We start from the raw sequence: 15,338 nt of genomic DNA, 5'->3' as shown, positions 1-15,338 counted from the left end.
AAAGCTGAAGCAGCCCAGATCCCCCAGGGTATGTGCTGCAAACATGCTGCCTCATCTACTGGAAAAGGTGCAGGCAGCTATAATGAGAGTTGTGTCGTAAAGATAAGTCACCCACTCATCCTCCTTCCCTGCTCTCCTTCCAGTCACAGGGTGGCTGGCCCTTTCAGAGGAAATGTTGACAAGATCACCTCACCTCTTCAGATGGGTAATAATGAACAAGGTAATAAAATCATCATAGGCTTAATTCAGGCCAAGTGTGGGAATATAAGGGAGGATGGGACAGACTCCTGGAGTAGTCCCTGAGAGGGGGAGCTTGAATGGGAGCTGGTAACATGCCAGCTAAGAGAGTAGGGAGTGCTAAATATGACAGAAGGCTGGAGATCTACAGCTGGCTGGAATAAAGCAGCTGTTGGTGAGTGCTACAGGGAATAACAGGACAAGTTTGAACTGAACCCAACTCCAGGAAGGAGGGCTCGGGGCTTCAGTTTCAAGGAGAGAATTGTGGAATCAGTGGCCAGCTGGGCAAAGCTGGTGTGGAGTATTAATGTGTGTAAAGACTAAATAAATTGGATCCCGGAAGGGGAGTGTTTTAACGGTCATTGGATTGTGATGGTGAATTATTGAGGAGCCCCCAGGAGAGAAGAGAAAAAGAGGAAGAGTGCTGCAGAGCCACCTGAGGCTGCAAGGGGTGCTTGGGAGGCAACTGCCCTGTTATAGAGCTACTCCTAAGGCTGGTTATAGAACCACTCCCATATACAGGATGGCAGCCCCTCCCCCTGCAGCCCAAGCTTCTCTTCTCTGCTTCCTTGGTATTCAGCTCAGGCTTGGGTGGCATCAGTGGTGTCCTGCCTCACGTAGCCTTCTGCTGAACGGGGAGGGGGATTAGAGAAAACAGAGGGGAGAGAAGAGTCAGCAAAATCACACAGAAGAGCAAAAAGTTGACCAGAAGGAAAGCGACAGAAAGAACAGATAGAAAAAGAGGGGTGACAGCAACTGTGGGGGTTGGAGGAATTCACCTCACAATCCATCCCAAGGAGGGGCTCTAACAAAAATCCCACCAAAATTATTACAAATAATGACTTTTGCTAACTGTCAGCTCTTCAGACCAGAACCTCGAGTCTGAAAGCCAAGCTGAGTTCTTTGTGGCCCAGAGATTGCGATTATCATCAGTAAATATTGTATAATCAGAACTTAGTGAACAATTTGCTGACGAAATGCAAGCCAGAAAAGACTCCATTTCATTCTTCCATAGCTGTATGGGTTCTGTAGGGTTTAGGAGAATAAAAAAAAAAGTATTAAAACCTTAAATTTGTAATAACTATAAACAGATATTACCAGGAATTTTTCTTGTTTGGGCCTCTTTGCACTAGTGAAATTCCATTTAACCACGTATAAAGGAAGTAGATGGATTGAGTAAAGTGGTGGCGTTTTTTACAAAGTCAGTTTCCTGATACAGACTGTACTATAAAGAAGCCTAATCCCATATATCCTGATTGTGACTTTCCAAACCAACTAGAGGAATTATCCTTACAACTTCCAGTACAGTTGATGGGAGCTATGCAGCTAAATGGCCTAGCCAGCTTTTAAAACCTCAACTTCTTTCTATAGCCATGTCCTACAAACCACTTGCAGTGTTTTGGTCAGCAACAAAAGTAAACTTCATGTAGCTGGTATTTTTTTTCTTGAGCTAGGACAAACATACATTTTCTGTGGGGAAAAAAATAAAGATTGCCAATTTTACAGTTACTATGTAAATTAATTTTATTCAAAACTGATTAAAAAACTAACAAGGCTTGCCTAACTACATGAGGTAGTACATGTAGCAAAACAAAGGACAGAAAATAATACTCTGAAATATGAAGAATACCAATAAGTTTACAAGTTAGAAAGAAATAATAAATCCATCAGCAGAAACAAAAACACCAAAAATAAAGTTCAACAGCTTTTCAGTCTTAAAGCACAATACACTTTTCATAGAAAGAAACATAGTATCACCATTATATTTTCTTCATATACCATAATATGGTAAAATTAATGCACAAGGCTATTCACCATAAATGAATTAAAAGGAAATGGTGAGGCAATAAATGAGTTAATCTTCATTAGGCTCCATACTGCTATACGTCCTGGCCTGCAGGAGTATCCGCCAGGTTGTGAGAAGTAAGGGGGATTGGCCTTGTTACCATTTTCTTAACAGTGTAGAGATTGTGTTGACTGTTCACCCTCAAATCTATGTGTAGTACACAGATACCATGTACAGTTTAAGGCCTGAAATTTTCAATTACTTATGCATGTGGTTAACTTTATTCCCGTGAGGAAGCCCACTGAACTCAATGAAACTAGTCACAGGCTTAAAGTAAAGCTTGTGTGAGTTTGCAGAATCGGGAACTTAATCATTTCAGTTTATTCCTCTTCTCAGTGTGAAAATGATCTTTCAGTGTCTGGTTATTTGAACTGATTGAGTTACCAACATTCAATAACAGTGTGTTTATCAAATTTAATTTAGAAAATAAAGAAAATGTAAATTGATCGTTCTTAACAAAAAAAATATTTAAAGGAACACATTTTAATGGTCGTCTCCATTTCCAATTTTTAAAAAAAAAATCTGATATTTGTCTAATAATTAGTGTAAACTATAAAATACTCCAGCTCTTCTTTTAGGTTGGTTATTGCTAGAGTAAATCATAAAAAGTGTTATATTTCTGACTTACAGGCATGATTAATTATGTCAATTTATTGGGATGGCTATTTTTAAAATGTAAATTGGATATAAAATCACTGGTCTATCCATGGTGTAGTTTTTAAGTTATTGTTAGTGGCATACATAAAGCACCATATAATAATGTATTCAGATAAAAAAAATGTAGAACATTTATGAGATTTGAATTAACTGTATAGGAATAACTGCTAAGAAAATATAGCAATATTTAACACAGGATTCAAAAAATTGTTATATATCATTGTAGTTTTTCAAATGTATTTTCTCCCATGTTTAATTTTACAGATTTTTCTCCATTCAGATTTACATGCAGCTGAAAGTCTTTTGGCGGAAAATAGTTGATATCTTCTGTACAATAATGTTACAGCTTTATACAAACTTTAGGAAGTATACGAAGTGATCTTTATTATCCTCTTCCAAGTGCTCGGGTTGCAGTTTATTTTGTTTTTTTTACACTTTAGTAACTGGACTCAGACAACGGCAAATATTCTGAAAGCCTTGCCTCCCGGAGGATTCTGTAAACTGAAAAACAAAACCATCCCAGAGGTTATTTATAAGACCACAACACTCCAATTCACTCTTAGGAACTGATGCAAGCCGTCTGAGTCCAGAACTCTCATTGACTGGACTCTTAGGCTCTGATCCTGCAAATTATTTTGTGCAGGAGGAATGTTGATTCAGGCCATATTTCGCTATATGACATATTGCAAGTAGGTTTTAGAGAATCCTGAGTAAGGGCCTACTTCTGTTCTTCTTGAAGTCAATGGCAAAGTTGCTATATAACCCTGCTATTCATTTCAATGGGAGCAGGATTGGGTTAATTTATCAGAACGATAGAACTTTCTGCCAGAAATAAAATAATCTATAGTAACAGTTCTACCACTGATGCTCTTTATTTCAAAAGAAATGCTTATTAACAAAACAAATAAAGCGAATACTAATATTTAGGGGAAAGCCTTGAATGTGTCAATTATTTCTAGTCAATTATTACAGAACGTGAGGGTACAATTTATGGAATTAATGCTGTTTTGTAAACATTAGCGATAGCAGAACTGCTTAGTTTTGCTGTTCTTTCAACCACATAGCTGAACAGTGTCATGGTTCTGTAGGACAAACTGCAGGTTCTGTAGGACAACAGTCCCGAGACAGATGGCACATTGGAGCCATTATCTTGGCTTCTTTCCATTTGAAACTGGTTGCACAACTGCTATACGTGCTTTGAAACATTAGTTTGTACTTTATAAATGCCTCTCGCCTGGGGATATGGATTAACGATGCAGGTTCTTCTATGTTGTTAAATACCTGACACATCATTTACATGGACCACACAACTGATAACTATTTACTTTAATAAACTGTTAAAAGGCTGCAATGGGTTAATACTGCCCATTAGCATTTTTTTCTGCTCACATAAAATCCAGGCAATTAATCAAATACAAATCACAGTTAGACTGGGGCAAAATTTTTCAGACATATTGTTTATTTACCATAAAATGAAGTTTTGGTTGACCCAAAAATTGTCACTAATTTGACAAATTCACAGAATAGTTTTGGGCAAATTTATTTTTGGGGGGGACTTAGGTGCCAGTCATAAAATTGGAAGGGAGGCAATACCCACCTTATAACCCAATGTTTAGGGCACTTAGCTGGGCTGTGGGAGACCTGAATTCAAACACCCTCCCCATGTGAAGAAGGGAGTTGAACTTGGGTCTCCCACATCTCAAGTGAGTGGTATAGCTGAGTGCTGTAGTCCCTGGGCTATGGAAGATTCTTGCAGGGGAGGCGGTCTTAATCTCACCTAGTGGAGCTGTTCCACTATGTATAAATAAATAGTGCTTGAAGCAGGGACATGAATTTGGGCCTCCCAATTGAGCACCCTTACAACTAGGCTATACAGTCAGTCTTGCTTTTTCTTCTTTTCCACATGCATGTAATTCTTGTGTAAGGGATGATCTGGCACACTGCTTGCAACTCCAGAGTTCACAATTAGCTTCATGATTGTGAATGAGATGTACCAAGAATATTGTAAAGTCAAAATTTTGTTCTGCTAGAACCCGGAAAAATATTTCAGAGCTTCAAATTAACTGGAAATATGCTGGCACATGTCATCACAGAAGGTACTATATAATGGTAAGTGATTTTAAAAGACTCAGATACACATCTGTATGTCTTAGGAAATCATGCTATACGTTAATCTGTTGTCCGTATCATTTGTAGACTATGCTCATTGATACAAAGATATGCAAAAAGTTAATGGCCATTCATATAATCCACCCTCAATAAGAGGGTGCCATATAAACAGCAAGTACTGGACCATTCCAAACCCTGCTCACCTAAAATGAATGAATCACTAATCTAAAAAATGCAAAAGGAGGCAAAGGTAATTTTCTTAGCAAACATTGCATTATTTGCCACAGGATCAATAAACAAGAGTCGTTTTGATTTATAAGCGGCTTTTTAGGGTTATGATTTATGAGCTTAGAGGAGACAGGCAGTTCTGGTACCGCAGCTTCTCCAGTCATTGTGACTCTTACACAACCCTGTAAATCACCCATGTTAGCCTATTTATTTAGCATTCAAGCACACACACACACACACACACACACACACAGAGACTTAGTGCAAGAATCTGAAAATGATGGCATGCATTACTAGGAGAAGGGAAAACAACAGTCTTTTAAACTGAGCTTTTTACCTTTCTGAAAATATTCCATTTTGAAAGGAGGCAATGTACACCTTCCTTTTATCTACTGGCATAACATCAACATAGCCTCCTTGGTTGCGAACTACTCCAGCATGTACTGCTGCCCGGCAGATACTAGACACCTGAGAAAAGAGCAGAAGAGTTTTTGTTTGCATTAGTTCTATTATGTTTTTCATTAACTTTTAGATTTACCAATAATAATAAATAAGCATATCCATGGCTCTAGATACCTTATCATAATTAGTCATATAATAAATGCAATTAAATTAATCCTCAGCAGCACTGAAATACATTCCACAGGAACTCAGCTGGCTGGCCAGCAGGCCACCAGCCCCCTCCATCAACTGGAAGCAAGCCCCATTAGCTTTGTCCAGAGAACAGGGTATCTTTTGCCACATGTCTGGAAAGTCACCAAATTCAGGATATTTAGGACCAAGGTGTGAAAGGAGGGGAGAAAAAGTTCCAGAGTCCTGGAGCCCTCACAGGGATGTCCTGTCAGCCCCCCCCCCCACACTTTTATAATGAGGGGATCCAGCTCAAGTGCCCCTGCTGACTGCTGCTGTGGCAACATCGCACTCAGATAGTCTGTCATCAATAAGAATGAATGGTTACGCCATAAAAAACAGCAAGAGAGGTGGTCCCTTGGGTAGGCCAGTTCCAGGGCTTTAAAGTTTATAACCAATACCATAAACTCCAGCCAGAGACCAATGGACAGCAAGTCTCCCAGAAAGATGCCCCATTCAATAAGTGCCAGCTTCAGTCTCCAAATGTTTTTAAGGGGTAGCCCTATGTAGAGCATGTTGCAATAGTCAAACCTTGAGAGGTAACAAAAGCCTGGATAACAGTGGTAAGGTCTGCATCTGAAATCACTCCTAAATTGCAAACACTAATGACAGACATACTCCTTCCATCAAAGTGGATGATGTTCCCTCTGCCAGCTCCTCTTGCTCTTTCCCCAAACCACTATTATCACCTCAGTCTTGTCTGGGTTGAGCTTCAGAGTGCTCTCATGCATGCCCAAATCTTCACTAGACATTGATTGAGGCGCTGAACTACTTCATCTCAATAAGATGATATAGAGACAGAGTTAGGTGCCATCCGCATATTGAAAACTCTGAACCAGATGCCTCATCACTAATGTTCCTACCAGCCCCATTTTTACAGGAATGGAGGGGAGACAGAATGGTACTCTGCATCTGAGAACTCTTTGGGAAGAGGAGCAATTGCCTACAACTACCTGTAGAGAACTCCCTGAGAAAAAGAACAATGCCACTGAAGACCAGCTCCAACTACTGCCATGAGATTGGCAGGTGAGTTAACAGCACTTCAAGATCAATGGTATAGAATAATCTATACCCATCGGCATATACATCCTGGTGTTTTGCCAACACCAGGATGTACATAGATTAGTGAAGGACTGATGAAGGGAAACCGATGTGGTGTTTTGCAGGAGGAAGCTGAAGCCACCACCACATCGGTTTCCCTTCACCAGTCCTTCACTTTGTTTTAATGTCCCAAAGTGATATGAAACAGGATAATGCTAAAAAAGAGTAGTCAATTACTCAGAGAATTGGTAATCTCTCTTTTTAATTACTTAAAACTTTTAATAACAATGCTATTTTCAGGGAACTGCAGATCTAGTGAAACTCCATTTATACTGTAGAAGATGAGTCTTTATTTGTTTCAATGCATAGCACTGTGTAATTTGCAACTCCAGGTACAGGGAATCTCCATTTATAACCAAGCTGTTTTGTAAAAAAGAAAAAAAAATGGTCTTCACTGTAAGAGGATTCCACAGAATCAACATTAAAAACGTAACCAGTATAAATATCAACATTGAAAGACCAGTTTAAACAAGGCTTACATTACCTTCCAGCTATAATTGGAATAACATATCTGTAACTGTAGTTATTTTATAATCTAATGCGATATAAAATACAGGAATTCAAAATAGCAATTATTTTCCATCTCCTATTCCAACCATTGAAGTTGCTAGTTTCACTGTTATATAGTCAGTCCATTAATGTCACAAAATTTCTGAGAATATAACTTTGACAAAGTTTATCCAAAGGCACTTTTAAGCTTTCCTCCTCAGAATGATTGACTGCAGCTCTTAAACAAGCCAGAGGGGATACAGTTTATACTATTCAGTACCTTTCTTTCCTTCCTCCCTAACAGCCTTAGAATTTTGCTGTATTCCCAACCTGGCAGCCAGTGATCAAGAGACTAATTTAAATTATTTAGGGCTATTGCTGCTCCTAAATATTAATATTATGGTAGTTCCCAAAGACCCCAGTTAGGATTGGGGTCCCATTGTGCTCGGTGTCATACAAAAACAGAAGAGAGACAATCCTTGTACTGAAGGATTTACAATCTAAAGATACAAATGAAGGGTAGGGGATGTGAATGCAATGTACCACAATGAGTATGGTGCAAATGAGTACGGTGAAGAATTGGCCCAGGTAGTTACATGTATTTTAAGGGGTTCATTTGCTTGTTTGTTTTTAATTGGCATTAGAGGAAGTGAGGAAGGGAGTAGGAAAAGGAAAGAAGAGGAAGAGGAAAGGCCACAGCTTGTCACCTGTCTAAGCATGACAAGCAGGCTGGATTTTGTAGGTATCATGGCAGAGGTGAACGCTCCAGAAGGATCTGAAGGAAGATAATGGCTCCTTGGATTTTATCAGTGTGTTTTTCCCTAAGCAAAAGGGACAGTGTGGGAGAAAGCTTGGAGGTGTTTAAGGGAGAAGCTGAAGGGTAGATGGTAAAGGTTAGGAACACTGGCAGAGCTGACATCACAATAGGTTACTAGATCAGTAAGGTGGAATGGGGATGAGATATTTGGGGTGTTAAAAACATGGACAAGAAGCTTATACAGTGGGAAGAGGAAGCCAGTGGGAGACTCAAAGAAGGGGTTTATGTGGTAAGAATAATGAGTCAAGAAGTTGGTTTTAGCAGCAGCTAAAACTGAATAGACTTGAGGGATGCAAATATGCAGTAGTTAAGGCCAGAAAATAGGAGGTTACAGTAGTGAAGACATGGGATGAGGGCTTGAATGAGGAGATTGATTACCCTGATGTCCTGGCCTGCTCTGTGGGCTGATGCAAGAGGTGAGGATATGGGACAAATTTATAAAGTTTTCTAAAGGAAGTGTCATTTAATTCTGGGTGTTAACTGGACCTTCAGTCTTAGTTCTTAACCAATTTTTGTATTGAAGTAAATTTATTTTAAATAGGGGGATGTTTCCTATTTTGAAGGGTCAGACCATCTAACATCTTGTCCAGCCTTTCTTGGGTAAACATTTTGGGTGAATTCCTGGCCATATTGAAGTCAATGGCAATATTCCCATTGATTTAATCAGTGGGGCCACGATTTCACCCCCACAGGTTTATTTTCGGTTTCTAAATATTACTTAGCAAGTCATTTTATTAGCAGCCTTAAAGGCATACTTCTCCCTGGAAGTCTCCATCAGTAGCTTTGAGCTGTTGCTTTAATTCAGATATTATCTCAGGCCAAAACATATATAAGCCAACATCATGCATTTTTAAGGTAACAAACATTTCATACAGCATTACATGACCTTACTTTATCGGTGTGCAGTGAACTCTCTGATATTTGTCAGTATTTAACAGGTCATAGAATCTGAATACCAAGCTGCTTAATCATTTTCCCTCTTTTGCTACTCAGCAAAATACCACAGCATAGCATTACTCTGCAAAGGCACTTTACCCACAAGCCTCCCTTTCACAAATAGCAATTGTTCCCAATGTCATTTATAACAGATAGTATTGCTAACAGTTCTGTTTTTCTCTCAGTACTTTAAACTGTTCCACAGCAGAATGCTATGGACAATTATTCGAAGATATTAGGAAAAGTATTTCCATGTAGTTAATTGAAGCAAAAGCATTTATAAATATGAGCCAGATCCTGAGCTGGTGTAAATCGGCATAGCTCCTTTAATTTCTGTAGTCAATGGAGCTGGGCTGATTTACATCAGCTGAGGATCTGGCCCACTTTTTAACATTTGTGACTGACTCAAAAATATTACCACAGGATTCTCAAACAAGAGATTTTTCATTCCAGGCATCGCTGCCCTGAGAACATAAGACGATGAAACAGGAATTTGCTAAGAGTTTATTTTGAGAGAAGATATGTGAGATGTAGCTAAGAACACACTGAGTCATCATTGTCAATGGAGTCATACCAGGCATGAACTGGGCCCATCAAATCTTTTATCAAAACAAATTCTAAGTGTGAAACAAGTGATAACTTGGCAACTTCAAAAGTCTCTCTTTATTCTGTAGGTGTATTCGGTGCTCGGAATCAGGGACTAACAGCAGTGACAAAAGCCAGTCACTGTACAAGTAGGTGCTTCAAAAGCATCTCCAGAAAGCTTTGACAGTTCACCTCAGTCCTCATCTGACTCAGTTTTCTGCAAATCTTACACCTTTTGCAAACACCAAAGTCAACATTGAACTGTTTGTTGAAGTGTAAATACTGTTAAAAAGTTCTGTGGCATAAGGCATAATATCAAAATGCCAGAAATAAGGCTCTGAGCCTTAGATAATTGGAATAGGGGAAGCTGAAAGCATGGACTTCCTGCTCCCATGAGTGGAAAGCAGGAAGCTGTTGTGAGAGTGGCATATACTATAGTTATTTATTATCTACATTAAGATAGTGCCCAGAGGCCCTATTTAGCATTGAACCTCAAAGTCAAAAAGCAGTTCAGTTTAAAGGATCATAGACTAAGGTGAAGAAGAGTTCCCACCTATTTTTAAACAATTAACAATTAAACTGAAGGTAAAACTAGGAAAGTGTTGCCAGGTATCATAATTGGTAAAAAATGTACACAATTTTAATGCCTAATGAGTATAATCCAAATGATTAACTGCACAAAATTGGACTCGATAGATAAAGAGGAACTTTGTCAAAGTCAATTGGTCTAAAACTTGGTCTATCTTGTTTCTCTTGGAATGGTTTTCCAACTAGTTATGCACCCACCTTATAGTGGTTCCATCTAGGCTATATTTCCCTAGTTTATTTATGAGACGGTCACGTGAGACCGTATCAAAAGCCTTACTAAAGTCAAGATATACCACATCTACTGCTTCCCCCTCATCCATGAGGCTTGTTACCCTGTCAAAGAAAGCTATTAGGTTGGTTTGACATGATTTGTTCTTGACAAATCCACGTTGACTGTTACTTATTACCTTGTTATCTTCTAGGTGTTTGCAAATTGATTGCTTGATTATTTGCTCCATTATCTTTCTGGGTACTGAAGTTAAGCTGACTGGTCTGTAATTCCTGGAGTTGTCCTTATTCCCCCTTTTACAGATTGGCATTATATTTGCCCTCTTCCAGTCTGCTGGAATCTCTCCAGCCTTCCATGAGTTTTCCATGGCTCAAATAACTCTTCAGCCAGCTCTGTGAGTATTCTAGGCCCTGCCAACTTGAAGATATCTAAGTTGTCTAAGTAATTTTTAACTTGTTCTTTCCCTATTTTAACCTCAGATCCTATCTCATTTTCACTAGCATTCACTATGTTAGACATCTGATCACTAGTAACCTTTTGGTGAAAAAAGAAAGGAAAAAAGTCATTTAGCACCTCTTCCATTTCCACATTTTCTGTTATTGTCTTTCCTTCTTAGTTGAGTAATGGGCCTACCCATCCTTGGTCTTCCTCTTGCTTCTAATGTATTTGTAGATTGTCTCTAGCTAGTTTAATATCATTTTGTGCCCTGGTCTTTCTAGTTTTGTCCCTACATGCTTGTGTAGTTTTTTTTTTTAAAAATACTCATCCTTTGTAATTTGACCTCATTTCCGCTTTTTGGAGAAGATTCATGCAATTCTTTTTAAGTGACATTCATGCCACAAAACTTCTCTATCCAGTATCCTGGGCCCAGATTTTCCCTCGTATTCAAATCCATGGAAGGGGACTTTTCATTAGATTTCCCATGAAGATTTCCTTGAGGAGATCCCCCTCCATTGTCCAATCAGTGGTGTTTGCCTCCACAGTAATACTACTCCAAAACACAGTTGATCTTGTGGATGGGCTTGCACTCATACTGGCTCCTTGCAGCTCTGCTGACTGCTTGCCATCATGGGTCTTCCCTTCCCTACACCATTTTTCAGTACCTCTAATCTCAATTAAAAAAAATACTATACATGTGTATAATAAAGCCAGGCCAATCTTCACCAGGTCCATTTGTTTGCATGTTGTATGCTCTGGCCCTATCCATTGTCTGTATCTTAGACTGTAAGCACTTCAGGGCAAGAACTGTCTCTTTTCCATGTTTGTACAGCACCTAGCACAATGTGGTCCTGCTTAGGGACCTTGGGCTCTCCCAGGGGACCTTGGGCTCTCCCATAATATAAAGATTGAATAATCATGGCTCAAACAGAGTTGCATTACCAGGGACCCCTCTGTGCCAAGGTGGCACCAAGTGACACTGAGAAGAATCAGGAGAAAACACAGTCTCGTGTCTGAACTAACTTTTTTGACTATTTTCTGCAGGACCAGAGGGAGGATCATGTGAGTCCCCATCCTCTGATTCAACCCCTAGCCCATTCAGAGATCCCATCACTAGGTCCAGGAGGAAAAGTATCATAGAGAAATCCAATCCCCCTTTCCACACAAAGTAGGAGAGATCCTCACCTCAACCCTCTCGTGAGCCCAGTGAGAAACAATATGAACCCCCAAGGGGAACGTATACGAGTGCAAGGGGTGCAGCCATATAAGCACATTGTGAACAGAGAGGAGTGGGATCTGTGCCAGTTCCATATATGCTGCCATCAGGAGAGCTTTTGGGGGGATTGGAAGAGCAGTCACCATATACAGATTTTGTGAGCAGGAACCCTACAGTGACAAGGGCTAAAATAGTATTCAAAAAGGGGAAATGGAGCTGTGCTCTGCTTCTGGTGGATGAACTCCACCCACGCCAAGCATATATGCATGTGTGTGAGAGAGAGAGAGAGAGTGTGGGGGGATCTGGGGCATGACTTTCATGCTGTATGTTTGAAAACATGCTTCAAACATTCTTTAAAAAGAATTAAACATGAATAACTGTCAGCATCTCAGTATTCAGGGGCCATTCTCCAACAACAATGAATGGGTACTGTACTCCCACTGGAGAAAAAGAGATGACAGAGAAATAGATTTCAGTTTCAGATTTCCAAAAATAGCTTTATGGTATTCTTTTGCTTTCCATCAGAAAGTCTTATTTATAATTTTGAAGACTGCTACAAATATGTGACTGTACATAACTAAGATATGTCCAAAATAATTGGATTATGTATATTTATTTTTAGAATAACATGGTATTTTGTTTCACTGGAATCTAGAAAATATGTTTGTATCTGGAAAGGGTCATTAAGGGTCTAACCCTTCATTCATTGCTCATGTCATACAAGTCAGTGGCAATTTTGACCAAAATTTTCAAGTTTGGGTGCCTATAGTAAGGCATGTAAATCTATACTTAGGCACCAAGTAACTGTCCTGATTTTTAGAGGAGCTGAGTACCACTGAATTCTGTGGGAGCTGTGTGTGCTCAAATCAGGCCAGTAAACATGCCTAACATTAGGCATCCAAGTTTGAAAACTTTGGTCTTTGAGTGCATGAGGTACATAGGATCAGGCCTGAACTATCACACTATACAATATCCTCTCATTGTATATTCCATTGTTTCATCATCCACATTTATGAATATGCTTGAATAAATCATGCTACTTACATCAGAATAAGTTTGAGTTCCAATTACACGAGCATAGTGTGGGTTTGCCTGCATACAGTCGCGAGGACAATACACTCTGAAAATTGAACACAAACATACATTTTAAGAATGTAACGACAATATTACAATACCATATGATATTTCATTAAACTGGGCTTCAAGATTTGACAATCAATTAATTCAGTGATGGATAAAGATAAGGTATCCATACTGATGATAGTAGATCGATCAGCTAGCATTGATGCTATGGACTAATAGGCGTTATTGATGGCAAGAGTGGGTGGTGGAGGACTTCAGTAGCTCTGGGCTTTTCTGACAAAGAACACCCAAAGGGCAATGCTGGGCAATGGCTGCCTCTGCCCTGAGGAACCGTTACAGGTTTCCTTCCTCAAAATATTGAGACATAAGCTTCTTTTGATGAGTGAAAACGTTGGCTTCAAAGAAACAGCTTACGCATTTTGCTGAAAGCTATAAATTGACTTATAAACAAGATACTCACCATGCCCTACTTTACCAATCTATTAATATTTCTTTGTAAACAAATATTTCCCTGACCTACTATCCTCCAACCCCAGACCTCCCCAATGAAACAACACAGAGTTGTGTCAGACCTCTTTATGATATCTATTTGGAGTGCCACAAGGATCTGCTTGGTACCCTCTTATTCAATGCGTGTGCAAGACTGTTAGGAAAGTGGGTAAAAAACACACCGGCTAAATTATTTTCACTGTGCTGATGACAGCCATCTCTACTGCATCCAATCCAGACAGAACAAACAAATGCCTTTCCCAGTGTCTAGGCACCTCTGGGGCATGGGTAAGAGTGAGTTGGATGAAACTTTGTCATGAGAATACGGAGGTGATGTGGGGGTTGGAGGAAGGAAGCACAAAAGCTGGAAGTTATATCAGTTCCTCCAACATCTGTGACCAAAGGTTGTGATTAGACTTCCAGCTGCTTCTGGATGATCAACTAGCAACAGTGACCAAGACTACCTTTCTCCAATCTGTGCTTGGCCATTCTGCTACAGCCTTTCCTCTTGAAGGCAGACCTTGCCATTGTGATTAATGCCTGTGTCACCTGTGATTAGTATATGAAGTGTGGTTGGGAGACCGTGGAGGAGAAGTGCTGTTGCCACAATTTATTGCTGCTTGTAACTTGCTGGGTTGTGTTTTTTAGATGTGTGTCCAGGGCACCCAGACAGTGTTGGATCGGACTTTGCTTTGGAGTTTTTAAAACTGATCTCTTTGTCACTCTGACTTCACGTTTTTATTTTTAAATGTTTTCCTAAAAATGGCTTCTATTTTTTCACTTCAGAATGTATTATATTGTGTAGTAACAAGAGAGAAGAAAGATGGGTATAAGGATGGGATTTGCGCCACCCATTCCTGCATTTCATTCATTTACTTATTTCTACACCTTATCCAGCAAGACTATGCAGCTATAGCCAAACACCACATGAGTCCCAACTGCTACATTATGGGATGTTTTCTTAGCAGTTCTGGCTTTGTGTTTGCTTCCTCTATTGACTGTAGGACAGCTATAAAACTACTCTTGTGGCTATCTCCAATCCACGGTAAATCATGCTACACTGTATTTACCTCTGACTCATCTACGGTTTTAAGAACTGTTACAGGTTTCCTTCATCAAACTACTGAGGCACAGTCTTCTTTCAAAGAGTGAAAATGTTGATTTCAAATACACAGTTCAAATACACAGCTCACACATTTTGCTGAAAGCTATAAATTGGCTTATACACAGGATTTTCACCATGGCCTACTTTACCAATCTATTAATATTTCTTTGTAAACATAAATATTTTCCTGACCTACTATTCTCCAAAAAAACCCAAACAAACAAACAACACCTAAGACACAGGGCTGTGTCAGACCCTTTCATGATATCTATTTACAGAGGAGTAAACTGAGGCTCAGAAGTCCATTGCCCAAGGCACACAGCAAGTCCGTAATATAGAATGGAATACCACTAGGCCACACTTCTCAAAAGTGCAAAAAGACTCATGTGCTATAGAAAGTGTAAAAGACCCTTTATTTAAAATAAATAAAAGTATACAGATCCTCCTCTCCTCAGAATGTATTTACTAGCTGACAGTGTTCTTAAACCAGAGACTGAAAGACGAGCAAAACATTTGTGGCCAGATTTTCAAAGGTGCTGAGTACCAACAGCTCCC

General features: G+C 39.5%; 1 protein-coding gene across 1 annotated transcript in view; it reads right to left on the bottom strand.

The window, feature by feature from the left end:
- Positions 1–1,743: 1,743 nt before the first annotated feature.
- Positions 1,744–15,338, bottom strand: part of CRISPLD1 (cysteine rich secretory protein LCCL domain containing 1) — a 53,558-nt gene continuing 39,963 nt past the window's right edge. The window contains exons 13-15 of the mRNA XM_026662664.2: positions 13,151–13,226; positions 5,415–5,545; positions 1,744–3,241 (exon numbers count right to left, since the gene is read on the bottom strand). Coding sequence (XP_026518449.1) covers positions 3,190–3,241; positions 5,415–5,545; positions 13,151–13,226 — 259 coding nt within the window. The 3' untranslated portion in view covers positions 1,744–3,189. The remainder of the gene's footprint in view (positions 3,242–5,414; positions 5,546–13,150; positions 13,227–15,338) is intronic.

Source organism: Terrapene carolina, unplaced genomic scaffold (genome assembly GCF_002925995.2).
Source record: "Terrapene carolina triunguis isolate 2854851 unplaced genomic scaffold, T_m_triunguis-2.0 Scaffold58, whole genome shotgun sequence".
Taxonomy (NCBI): domain Eukaryota; kingdom Metazoa; phylum Chordata; order Testudines; family Emydidae; genus Terrapene; species Terrapene triunguis.
This window is presented reverse-complemented; position numbering and strand designations above follow the sequence as displayed.